The sequence below is a fragment of the Onychomys torridus genome, chromosome 21 (genome assembly GCF_903995425.1).
Source record: "Onychomys torridus chromosome 21, mOncTor1.1, whole genome shotgun sequence".
In the NCBI taxonomy this organism is placed as follows: domain Eukaryota; kingdom Metazoa; phylum Chordata; class Mammalia; order Rodentia; family Cricetidae; genus Onychomys; species Onychomys torridus.
The window spans coordinates 25,600,819-25,614,226 of record NC_050463.1 but is presented as its reverse complement, the minus strand read 5'-3'; the positions used below and the strand labels follow the sequence as shown (position 1 = coordinate 25,614,226).

Below are 13,408 nucleotides of genomic sequence, written 5' to 3'. Positions count from 1 at the left end.
CAGGAGACTGCAAGGTGAGAAGAAGAGGGCTGGGCACTCATCCTGCTGTCTTCCTCTCTGCCAGAATGCCATTTGTCAGCTCTGGCTCTGTATCAAAGACCACAGCTCTGGTCAGGCAGAGTTCTTCTCAGCTAAACTCTCCAGATTCTAGAAACTTCTCTGTCTCTTTTCCTTTTCATCTTGGGACTGCTAAAGTACCAGTAGCTGTAGCCACACCAGGGGAGCTGTATCATCAAGTAGCTGTAGCCACACCTGGGGTGCTGTATCATGCGTGCCTCATCAGTTTCTATTATGCCTACCCAAGCCAACATAACAGCCCCTTTAGGAATACTGAGAGTTTTGTATCAATGGCAACTGTAAAAGCTACCTGGGGACATTCAACAGAGTCAAGGAATGACTAGTTAGCTGGCTGGCTCTGAGTCATTCACCTACTGTCACAGGACTATTCTGCTGGTGAACAGAACTAACATTAGAACTCTATTCTCCAAGAACAATTAATTAACATGCAGTGATAACAAAGGGACAACAAGGACTATGGAAGAAAACAACCATGTCATTACACTACATAGTACGTCACTAAGATGACATATTAATCAATTATTATACTGTGTTATATAAAAGGCCAAGAAACTGTAATCTGAAATTTTTAAGTAAACAAATAAAAACCTTTAGAATTCAAATGTCCCCAAATCAGAAGCTTTTAGAGAAGCAACACAATGTCATTAGAGGAAAATTCCTCGTATGAATCTTGTGCTCAAAACACAGGTACACCAGAAATATTACATAAAGTTGCCATAAGACTGTGTATATAAGAAACAACAAATGTAATTATGTTTATACCTGATCCCACCTCGTTATCTCGGTGTGTGCCTACAAATATCCCAATTTTTTAAAAATCCCAAATCTAAAATACTTCTAGTCCCAGGCATTTTGGATATGGAACACTGGACCATTTGTAAATATCATATATTTAGCATAACTCAATTAACACAATTGAGGCAAACGTGAGAACACAGACTGGGAATGGCAGTGAGAGGCTGAGGCAGGGGGATGGAGTCAGTTCACAGCCAGTCTAGGCAACTTGCTAATTGAGAAGTAGTAAGCTTCTCAAAATGACAAGTATAAGAAGGGTCGGGATCTAGCTCAGCTGTGGAGTATTGACAACCTGCTTAAAGCCCTAGGTTCAAACCCACTACTAGGGGAAGGGAGGAGTATCTGGAAAAACGATATTATTTACTAGTACATGGGATATATTTAAAGTTCGGGATACAATGGAGCGGATGCAGGTCCCTAGAGCCTTCCCAGTCCCTTACACAGGGGCTTGCGGAGGAATGTCAGCCCGAATAAAGCCGGTGAAGGACAAGGGCAAGGCAGGAGCCACACAGCAAGCTGCTTTCCCATGCCCGGGTGGGAAGGGCTGCAGTTCACCAGGTCTTCTGTCAGCATGGACTGAAGTCCCTGGGGTCCCTCGGGGACAGTGCCCCTCTTCTTTCTGTTTCTCACAGCATCTTGGGCCAGGAAAGGTCTGGCAGTGCAGACTCTGACCCACACCCCCGTGAAATTCAGAACACCATGTGTAAAAGACAGAAGAGTCAGGAATTAATATATCACTTGGATTTACAACAGCAACAACAGATGCCAGAAAATAATCAATGCAATTTTCCTGTTTTTAAAAAAAAAAAAAAAAATCCATCCTGGAACCTGGAACCTAACGTCCAGCCAATTTAACAACTAGGCGGAAGCTAAAAATAAAGACATGTCTAGATATGTAGTACTCAAAGAATTCACCTTTCCTGCATGCATTCTCAGAAAGACACCCACAGGAGACTGGGGAGGAAACAAGGAGCCAAAGGCAGGGGCCGAGACAACGCAGGAGCAAAGGTCACTCTTGCCATGACCGAGGAAGTCAAAATCACTAAGGGAGGTCTGGGAAAGTAAGAGAGAGATTCACTGGACTGCCACAGCACAGGCATAGAGAAATCAGTAGAAGACACCGATGGTCTACGCGGGGTCTCTTCCACTGTCTCCTCACCGTCACCACCACCACCTTTTTTTTTTTTTTTTTTTTTAATTGGTTTTTTGAGACAGGGTTTCTTTGTGTAGTTTTGGCGCCTGCCCTGGATCTTACTCTAGCACAGGCTGGCCTCGAACTCAGAACTCACAGAGATCCACCTGGCTCTGCCTCCCAAGTGCTGGGATTAAAGGCATGGGCGTGCCGCCTGGCATTCACCACCCCCTTTTAACCCAAGAAATTTTTGCATGGCCCTGGGGTCTATATAAATTAAGTATACAAATCAAACATCTACTGGTAATAAGACATAAGGAAATGTAAAAATGTATTTTACAACACTTCTTTTGGGAAACATGTATTACAAATGAAAGCAAATCTGCATACTACTGACTTACATGTACAGGTGCATTTTTACATACCAGTTAAATCTTAGCTGAAAAATTGATATCCCAAGACACAAAATATCTTTAATACTTTTCAGACTCGATCAAGTTTTGGATTTTAATTATCCTCAAGGCTAAGAATGCCAAATATATAGTACAAAAGAGCAGAAGCATGTTGAGGGCCACTTCAGAGACTATTATTGAAAACCCTGTCCTGATCCTAAGCCAAAATTCACTGAACAATTCTTGATGGAACTCAAGTCAGAAACTCAAACAATAGGAACATTAAAGTCCAACATTCTAACATTACAATCCAAAGGTACACTGATGTGATACCTGCAAGGCTCAGAACAAGAACAAGAAAATACTATGTCCTTGGTTCCTGTGATCAAACAATTATGCTTCTATAAGAACAGAAAACTCTGCATGCACACTGAAAACACTGCAGCGCATGTTTACCAGAATAGTCTCGAATCTGAGCCAAGATGTTACAGGTGACATTAATAAGGGCGTGGTGGCATGTGCAGCGTAAAGTGCACCTGCTGTGTGTTCAGAACCAAGGCTGCGGCAAAGTCACACGATGCAACGAGTGAAGCGTGGCAGAAACACCTTGGATTCATTCCCCATTTGATTTTGAATGGATGTGGGGTGTTAGAAACTGTTTACTGTAGCCAGATCTCTTCCAATGACCACAGTCACTTATGCAGCTCCACTTGGGGTCAGAGCCACAGCTGAAGAACCTGGGGTCCCGCTAGCACATTACTGAAAGGACCCTGTGAGGCTGACTGGACGTGTGACTCTAAATAATCATGCCACACACGAAATGTCCAGATGAGCGTAACCAGGGATTCTCCCAGGACTACGTGGGAGAGCAGGAGAAAGAGTCTGTGTGGGGGTTGCAGGTGGAGAGCGGAGGACAGTGAGAGCGCAATTCCATCCTCTGGGAAGGTCAGTGTGCACTGTGCACACTAAGATTGAGTCTGGAAGGTTCTCTGCCAGAAGCGGCAGCTGAAGGTGTCAGAAGCGGCACTAGACAGTGGACGGAGGGCAAGAGCAGCCTCCGCATCCCCGTTCCGCGGAGTTCGCTACCAAACGATGACGGTTACTTCTTTAAGAACTCATTCCAGACTAGACTAGGCTCTTCATGAGTGGACAGTTGATTCCAAGGACACAGAAACAAAGTTGGGGGGGTGGGGGATTGGTAAGGTCGTAATGTGATCATTGGAGCATAGAAGATGACGCCCATGGTCTATAAATCGTCATCAGGATTCTCACACTTCAAACTCCCCTGCCCCATCATCCTTCCTTGTAGCCTGAACATCAGAATTTTGTTTTATTTTTCTTCCCTGGCTTATAAATAAAGTTTTTAATTTTAAAATTACCATTAAGGAATAAAACATTATCAGATTTGTCCTCTTTCTACTCTTCAAGATACCAAGATGCACTAGAAAATAGGCCCTCTCACACCAGCACTCGGGAGACAGAAACAAAAGGACTAGCAGTTCAAGTGCATCCTCAGCAAGGTGGCGAGTTCAAGGCCAACCTGGGCTACTCAAGACCCAGTCAAGAGGGGAGGATGGAGAAGAGAAGGAGGAAGAGAACATGTGATTCTGCACAAGAAGGAATAGGACAAGTCACAAGAGACAGTCCAAGGCAAAACGAGAGAGAAGCATCCCATCACACAAACACACTAAGGAAGAGCACTCACTCATTTAGAACAGGTTCCAAACACACTAGGAATGCTATACTACTAAATTTCCATGACAACAGAAATAATGATCCCAGATCACCTTTCCACTCCTCACAGAGGGGAGGCAGGCCAGGGCTGGACAGCTCAGGCCTCTGAAAGCGAACCTTAATGACCATGGGTTTGTTCCTCATCCTCCCATCAAGCATAACGTGCCTTCCCAGAACTAAGCTTTCCCTGCCCGCACTCCTCCATGCCCGGGTTAGACACAGCCGAGGCTACTGTTCCCCTGCCTTAAACTGCACACACAGCAGATGGAAAGAGCATGCCCATGCAAGAATGTGGACTATGCCTGGCTTCTAGAGAGGACCCAACCAATGCAAAACTGTGTGTCACCACCGTCAATGGAAGAAAACAAAATCTAACTGTTGTTTTCCTAAATGTTGTCAATACAAAAAGCAAATTATTCTCTTATTCTCAAGGGGGAAAAAATTGCCCTTACAGATCCCATTTTTTAACGAGGCTAATCTAAAGAGTGCTTCCAAAAGTAAAATTTTATTCAGTCATGGAAAGAATCATCAACACCAAAATGGTGATGATAGATAATACCACTTTCCTAGGTTAAAATGTTTCTTAATTGTGTATGACCTAAAAGAGTAACATGATTGCTTTGATATAATATTTGCACATGTGTTCTTCAGGGACTCTGTATATACTATGATCTTTCTGGAGAGTGGAGTTCTATTTCAATTCTATTCAAAAAAAAAAGAATAGCCACAGCATGATACATGATTGATTGATTGATGATTGATTGACTGATTACCACTTGTCCATTTTAATCTACTGAGTCTTTCCAGGTAAAGCTTTTTGCGTTCAGTCCTAGCATTAAATGGCAAGTCTTTGCTAGTCACCAGCATGGCCACAGCTTTACTCTGGCATTACAAACAGCATCCAGAAGATAAAAAAAGGAGTGGAGTTATAGAGTAACAACAATACAAGATTTATATTTTATTCAGTGAAGTTGGATCGGAGTGTCTGATTCATGGTACTACTGTGCTTTTTCAAACTATGAAATGAACTGCTGGATGCTACTTTTTTTTAGAATGTCTATAAGAAAATATACTTGGCCGGGCGGTGGTGGCTCACGCCTTTAATCCCAGCACTCGGGAAGCAGAGCCAGGCGGATCTCTGTGAGTTCAAGGCCAGCCTGGGCTACAGAGTGAGTTCCAGGAAAGGCGCAAAGCTACACAGAGAAACCCTGTCTTGAAAAACCAAAAAATATATACACTCAAAAAAAAAAAACGCTCATGGATCCTTTCAAAAGAGAAAAAATTCCATCACAATTTCTGACATGCCGGACACAGTCTCAGTTAGAAGATTATTCGCTCATTTACTTACTCCACACACAGGCCACACAGTCCTTGCTAAGTGCCAGGCATCGAGACGGTTACTAGAAAGTCGCAATCTAATTAATGACAGACTCAGAAACATGATTAGTGAGAAAGCACCATGATGATTTCAAAGACACGTGGACGCTGCACTGTGGGAACTAGCGCCCATGCGACAGCGGGGCTAACCTCAGTGGGACAGAAAACCAATCCTGGAGAAGTGCCCATCTCCACGGGGCTCTCCGATTTCTACATGGGAGTGTGTTTTCTTCCGCGTGAGGATTTAGGCCATGGTGAAGTCACCATCTGTCAGTGATGTTGTAGGTGGGGATTCTCCCCATCTGCGAGGCTGGATTAAGTGTCCTTTAAAGATCCTTCCAACTCTAAAATTGTATAATTCCATGAGATCAGCAAGGGCTAAAACAGTAATAGGAAGCTTCAGAGAGGAGGGAATGTGGATAAAGCCCCAAATGACAGCCGGGCCCTAAATAAATAGAAGATGGAACAAAAGCCCGGGGCCTGTTCAGCGAATGTGTGTCAGGTTAACCTGCAAACCTTAAAGGGGTTAGTTAGTGGCAGGAAGAAGCTGTGGACTGGTTAGCTACATGAATTCCGGCAGAGTCAGACTTCCATATTCTACCAGAAACTGAAAGGCAGCAGGCTTTTCCAAGTCACGTATTTAAGAAAATCATTTCATGAGACATTAACAATACTATTTAACATCGTGACAGCCCCACAGCATTGCCTTGCTAGTGATCACACAATTACACTTAATGAAATAAAGTGTGCCAGGGGATCTGACGTGAGCTTACACTGTTCTCTGCTGAAGAGCTTGAAGCAGAGGGAATTGGAAATTCAAATAATTTGGCCACGCTCCTCATCGGCTTTAAACAAATTTAACTCTGTGAGTGTCTACTTCACATCATTCTCTTCCCTCTTCTGCCCTCCTGGCCATCCCATCACTGTGTTTACACTTGTTACCTAAGGTATTTTCAAATGGCACTACCAGGATGGACATACATGTAAGAGTCAAAAATCAGCAATGGGTAGACATCTGGTGCTAAAGTGGGGAACACAAGAATGAGGGCCTAACGTCAGATCTACAGCACCCACATAAAAGCCATGTCAGAATGCAACCTGTAATTTCAGTGCTGGAAAGAGAGAGACAGAAGGGCACCCGGGGCTCACTGGGTAGCCAGCCTAGCTGAATTAGTAAGCTCCAGATTCAGTAAGAGACCCTATCTCAAAAAATAAGGCAGAAAGTGACTCATGTGAATACCTGATGCCAACCACCAGATAAATGCACACAAATGTACATATGCATGCACACATGCACACACACACACACACACACACACACACACACACACACACTCAGTGTACATACACATATATGCACACAAAAAAAATCAAGAACAGAAATATCTCTTAATAGCTCCCCAATATTCACAGGACTGTACTTCGTGCCTAGCATCATTAAATTCCGTAACACTTACTCCCTGCTGAAATCCCAGTACCCCCAATATATTAAATAAAGGATAGGATTCCGGGTGTTCTCCCCATATCACAGTTCAGTTGTATAAGCAGAAGGAAACAGAGATCACTGGTGTAAAAACAAACACAGCATGAATGGCAAGACTGACCCAGCAAAGCGACAGCAGCAGAGACAAGATGGCAGAAGTGGACTGGCCAGTCGCTTGAAAGAAAGAGGTGGGTCCCCAAACGTGTGCTCAGAGACACTGCCCCCACTGCCCCCACTATCAGCACTGGGCACGCAGCCACTCCGGTCCACTTCCTCACTTACCCCTTTCTCGGAGAGGTTCAGAGTGAGCAAATGCAAAGTTCTCGTATGGGACGACTTCCAGTCTACAGGCATGACATTCCCATAATTATCTGTCAGGGCATTCCAAATCCTTAAACAGAAGAAAACATCAGTCAATGTATGTAACGCTCTACACAGCTTTCATTGAAAATCCAATACTACTGTGAAAGGGCCCAGAATAAAAAAATAATTTAAAAATTAAAATTTAAAAAAAAAAGGTACACTGTTTCTTAGAAAAACATCATTAGAACTAGAGTCACGAAAAAAATCATAGTTGGAATGACTATGTGCAGAACACTGTTCCAAGTTTATAGGGTACATACACAGGAGAATCACAGAGCACATAGACACATAGACACACACACACACACACACACACACACACACAATAAATAACTAAATGCAAAAAAAAAAAACAACAAGGAGGGTATATAGATAGATGGAGATATACACACGCATACACATTAAAATATACAGATTCATTTAATCCTCAAAAACATTAGAAGCAGAAACCTTTCTTATCCTCATTTTCCAAGTGAAGAGCCAGGAAACACGGAAAATCTCAGTACTGTCTCCAGAAACAGACAAAGTAAAACAGACAAAGTAAACACACTGTGCTCTCCAAAGACATGCTATATTTTCTGGAGAAAGGATTCGGTCTCCGTGTGAGAAGAAGATTTAATGTCTGTTTGTAATGTAACAGGATAAGGATTGAGGCAGATGAAAGGGGAGAGATCAAGGGATCACATAAATGCAGGCAGGTCATACAGGCAACGCAATTACCCACCTTCTTCACAAACAGTATCTGGGGTCGGGGGTGATGGGATAAAATGGAGGGGCATTGGACTGTGGCTCAGGAAATAGAATCGTATATCCATTTCCCCTCAAATAATGAACCAGTCTTTGGCCAAGTTCCTTAACCTGCCTGGGTATCTATCAGCTGCCTGGCTACAAAATCAAATTTAGACATGAAGCAGGCACCTTTTCCAGCTCCAACATTTTAAGCATTCATTCAAACAAATTATATTGAAAAATATCACAAACCATGATGGACAAAGACAGCAGACTTCATGATCAAAATTCAGGGGTTGGTACCAAAATAATAATCAACATAGACATGTTTTATAGGGGAAAAAAGCATAAGTTCAGAGGTATCACTAAGATGAAATTTAGTTGGGGTAAGTGAGGTTAAACACTACACATCTGAGCTACTAACTGAGAGACTACACTAACATGCCACTTTTTTAAAAGTTAAATTTTGTAACAACTATCTACTTGTAAATAATACTTCATGAAATATTTAGATAAGCCTTTTTCCCCCAAGTTTGTCAGCAATCAGGATACAAACAACCCTAGCAAGGGATAAAAACGTAACAAATTAATTTTAAAACTGGAAAAGCAACAAACTTGACTTAATACAGCAGGATTCTCTGCTGAAGAATAGAAGCTGCCAGAAATATAACACCCCAAGGGGTATGTGGCTTCCAAACCCAAATCAACCTCAAGAAGAAACACGAACCCCAAAGGCTCTAAGAAGTGGGACCTATCACCCTACACATCTCCTATAAGTAAGGCTCGCTCAGATTGCCTCCCAGTTGGAACCTGATGGTTTCTAACGCCTTAGACCTGGAGGCAACAGCAGCTCCAGGCTGAATTTGACCATTCTGGGCCACAGCTCTTCAAACGCTAACAACCGACTCTATACCTGACCCTGGCCAGGGACACGGACTATTCTAGAAGGTGAGGAGTCCCAGGTTTGGAGGAGTCTGTTTTGTCTGCTGGTGACATCCTTCTTTTTAAAGAAGCTCTAAGACAAAGACAGTGGAGTATCCCTCCTGGAAGGAGTAGCTGCGGCTTCTAGCTTCCAGGACAGAAGAACAATAAACAAGACTTGTCCTCTCTCCCAAGGTCAGAACAACTGTAGCTGGATTTCCAGAATTCTCTGGTCAAGACCTCTGAGCTGCCTTGTCTTGATCATAAATACTACGACCCGTTGTAAACAGCTGATGAAGAGCTCCCTCCTAGCCAAAGTCCTATAGACCTCGGCTGAGGGGACACTGCCCTGTCCTGGAGTCACTCAGCAGGTGACTACAATCCATACTGACAGAAACCGAAAGCAAATCTCAAGGAAGTTAAGTAAAAAATCTGAGCCAAGTGGGCAAAGGAGTGAGCCCTACTATCTCTTAAAAGGGCTGGGGAAGCGGGGGAGGTCCTCAAAAGATAAAGCACAAATGCTAAAATGCTTGCCTAGCTCGTATGAGCCCTGGAATCAAGCCCCGCAGAAAGATCAGCAGTTCAAGGTCAACCTCCTCTTCAAAAATGAATCTGAGGCTAGCCTGAGCTACAAGACTCGATCTCCAAACTGAGTGGGGGGGGGGGGGGGAGAGATAATAACAAAAGGCCAAAAGGTCTGGTGGTGTACCCATGTGATTCCAGCACTTGACAGCGGCAGGAAGATCAGGTCAAGGTCAGCCTCAAGCTGCCTGGCAAGTTCAAGGCCAGCCTGGGCTACAAGAAAGTTCAAGGCCAGCCTGGGCTACAAGAAACAAAACAGGAAAGGCAACAGCTTAGATTTTACAGCCACCTAAGTTTGAAGCACAGGCTAAAATAGACTTTCCACAATGTCCAGCTGAAGCAAAAATAGGTCTTCTAAGAAGCTTAGTGCGAGCCTTACTCGCCTGCTTTAAGTCAGTTACTCATAATTTTAAAATCCAGGCGATGCAGTACGTCTGGATAATTCAAGTGTACAAATCTACACTTATATGAAGCTAATCTTCCCTTTAGGAAATTCCACAAAAGTCACCTTTTGTTATGCACTGCAAGCCTATCTCTGCACTTAAAATCCCATCATAAACCTATCCCTCCTCTGCCCTGGGGCAAAAGAAACATTACAAAAGAATGGTGTTGGAACACAGCTCTTCTTCCATGTTTACATATGCCTGCCCTCCCTCCCTCCCTCTCTCTCTCTCTCTCTCTCTCTCTCTCTCCTTGCTCTTCCTTGACAAATCTCCTAATTCCTTGAGGAATTAAAACTTTTTCATATCAGGCGGTGGTGGCGCACACCTTTAATCCCAGCACTCGGGAGGCAGAGGCAGACGGATCTCTGAGTTCGAGGTCAGCCTGGTCTATAGAGAAGATCCAGGAAAAAAAAATACTTTTTCATAATTATCATCACTCAAGAATTCCTCACATGGCTTGGCCTGTAAAGGTGCCTGTTACTGAGACCAAAGACTCTGGGGACCCACATGGTGGGGAAAAAAAGAACCACTGCCCACAGGTGGTCATTTGACTTGACAGGCTTGTTATAGCCACCCACACTCACACAAGTACTCACACAAAATTAATCAAATGCAATAAAAATGTCTTTTTCTCCTCCCCACTAACCTCTCGTCCCTCCACCCCTCCAATGCGTTGCAAACAGGTCCCACCTTCTGAGAGCACTCAGTTCACTCATGGCCTCTCTAGGACTTCCTCTCTCCCTACAAACAAAACACTCTAGCTCACTGGCTCCCAGCGATTTTTTTTTTAACTATCTTTTGGGGCAAAACCACGGTACATAATTACAACTTTCATTTCACCACACAATCATTCAGGGTGTCTAGACAAAGTGCTCTCATCAACCCCTGTGAATGTCCTCACTGACACTCATCACATAGAAGGCTCCATAGCCATTGCCTGCGTGCACTGGACTTCCCCATACACTACTGGACCCTTGTCATTAGTAACTTATCGCCCTTCACTTTTGGCCTCTATGGCAGTTTGCTGTCGTGGTCCCAACAGACTTCTGGGACTTCAATGGTACCCCTCACCCCTGCACCTTCGCACCTAACTCCATCAGGATTCAATTTGCGGGTGGCTTTCTCTAAGAAATTCTTCATTCGGACCTCCCCTTGGAAATCTCCCATATCCGGTAGAAATAGCTATCCAAGCACTCATCACACCCATAAAAACTTGTGTTTTCCACAAACCTATGCCCCATCCCACCTTGTGTCCTATTTGAGAGGAGCAATGCACATTTTGGGAATGCCCAGTGCCAAGTCCTCGGCGGGGGGCTTTAACAGAAGGGAGTTGAAAGAATGAATGACCCACGCGTGCCGCAGGAGGCAGGGTCTCCTACAAGGCAGCACACAGGAGGGTGCAAGGGGAGGCAGGGGCAGCAGCGGGGCTTTTAAACTCCAGCTGGCCAGGCCTGACTGCGCGGGGCGGGGCTGGGAGCGGCCGAGGAGGAAGGAGGGCGCGGGGCGGGGCGGGGCCTGCTCGGACTCCCGGCAGAGACGGGGGCAGGGTGAGGTAGGGGGCCGCTCCCGCCCAGCTCCCGGGCCCGCACTCACTCGTCCCCTTGCAGGAGGCTGCGCTCCGTGATGGGCCGCACCGTGGCCCGCGGGGGCTCGGCGTCCATCGAGGGGCGGAAGCACAGGCTCAGCTTCTCCTCCAGGCTGCAGGCCAAGGCCGGGAAGCTGTCGCCGCCCGCGTGGGCCCCAGCTCCGGCCTCCGGGCTCGCGTTACAGTTCTCCTGGTCCTGGACGCTCCGGGCCGGCTCCTGGAACTCATAGAAATCCTGCCAGTCCCCATCCGCCGCCATCGCGCCCGCTGCCGGCGCGCACCCCGCCCCGGGCCGGACGGCCACGCCCCGTCGCTGTCTGGCCACGCCCCCTGGTGCCGCCCACTCGAGGGCACGCCCCCTCGCCCGCCCTTTCTCGGGTGAGGAGTCCTAAGCTGCCCTTCAGAATTTTCACTTCCTGAGTCTTTCTTGGAGCTGACCACCATGTCCCAGGGAAAGAAGGAGGATCTCAACGGAGTTGAGTCACTTCCTATGTTCTCGGTCATTTAGAAATAACTCCCCTCAAAGCGTCTCTGTCTCAAAGTGGCTAAAAGGAAGACTTTGGTAAACTTTACAGTGTCCGATTTTTTTTTTTTCCTGCCCCAGGGGAACTCGTAACATTCCATCCAGAATGACAAGAGTTAACTGGGAAATATGGAAGTGGTACGGAAATTCATTGCACAAATCTATCCCTGCCACGTGCAAAGCACATGCTAGCTGACTAATTATGGGAGTAGATATTCTCGAAGTACTTAAAAGAGGCCTGAAGAATAAGTACCCACCGCCTGGCTACCCACGGGCACTCCCTTGTTATTTACCATAGCTGGACTGTTAAGGCTAAGTGAAAATTAAATCTTGTAAAAGTGTGACTGAGGTATGGGAAGTTTTCGTGTCTCTGTTTTGCAAGCTGAACAGATTTATGGAGGTAGAGAGTAGTGAGGGTTGTATGCAGTGTGAATACACTGTACCCTGAAGATGGCTAGGATTATAGTCTTATGTGCATCTAACTACAACAAAAATTAGGGAAAGTAGATAGAAGCAGTAAATGTCCAGGAGCTGACAAAACCAGTATCTCTTCAAGTGTGTCATTCAGGGGGTGAAACATCATTAAATAGGACATTATAAAATGTTTTATATACACACATACTGAAGATCCTATAAAAAGTTATTGGGCAGTTCTATCCTGTGGGCTTGTTTTTATGTATAATTAAATACAACAATGGATACAAAATGCCTAATAAATTGCCTAGCATACAACATTCCCTGCCTTGGGCAAAAGGAGGTGGCCAGTGGACAAAGTGTAAGAAGCCATCAAGAGGAGACCTGTTTCTACCCTTCCACACACCCCTTCTTTAGACTCTTTCGGCTCAGCCTTTATTAGAAACTATCCGGTTTCAAGTTCCAGTTCCCTGAAGCCTTTCACACAGTTTTTCCTCTCAGCAGGCTCACGCTCCTTCCTGACAACGCTCCTCCCCCTCAGCCAAATTTGAGCTTCCTACACTATCACCATCTGGGAAAAGAAAAGCATCAGCTTATTCAGGTCTAGACAGTCCGCCAGCACACAGAGGCCTCAGAGGAGGAAGCAGGTCTCCTTTATCACAGCCTACAGCCTAATTCTACTAACTGGCTCACTCAAACTGATTTATTGTATACCAATTATTTCATACCACCGCCTAGAAGAGACCCTACGAAAATGAACATGTGTAAAAGAGTTTGTTTATTTGATAGATTAAGAAAAGTTAGCTTGCATATGTACCAATGATAATTAAAGAAAAAAAGAGGCCATGGATGAGGTG

General features: G+C 45.0%; 1 protein-coding gene across 2 annotated transcripts in view; it reads right to left on the bottom strand.

Moving 5' to 3' along the window:
* The window catches only part of Fez2 (fasciculation and elongation protein zeta 2), a 42,621-nt gene extending 30,683 nt beyond the window's left edge, over positions 1 to 11,938 (bottom strand). For both annotated transcript variants that reach the window (XM_036171163.1, XM_036171164.1), the window contains exons 1-2: positions 11,623 to 11,938; positions 7,274 to 7,382 (exon numbers count right to left, since the gene is read on the bottom strand). In XM_036171163.1, the coding sequence (XP_036027056.1) occupies positions 7,274 to 7,382; positions 11,623 to 11,873 (360 nt within the window). In that variant the 5' untranslated portion in view covers positions 11,874 to 11,938. The remainder of the gene's footprint in view (positions 1 to 7,273; positions 7,383 to 11,622) is intronic.
* Positions 11,939 to 13,408: the final 1,470 nt, after the last annotated feature.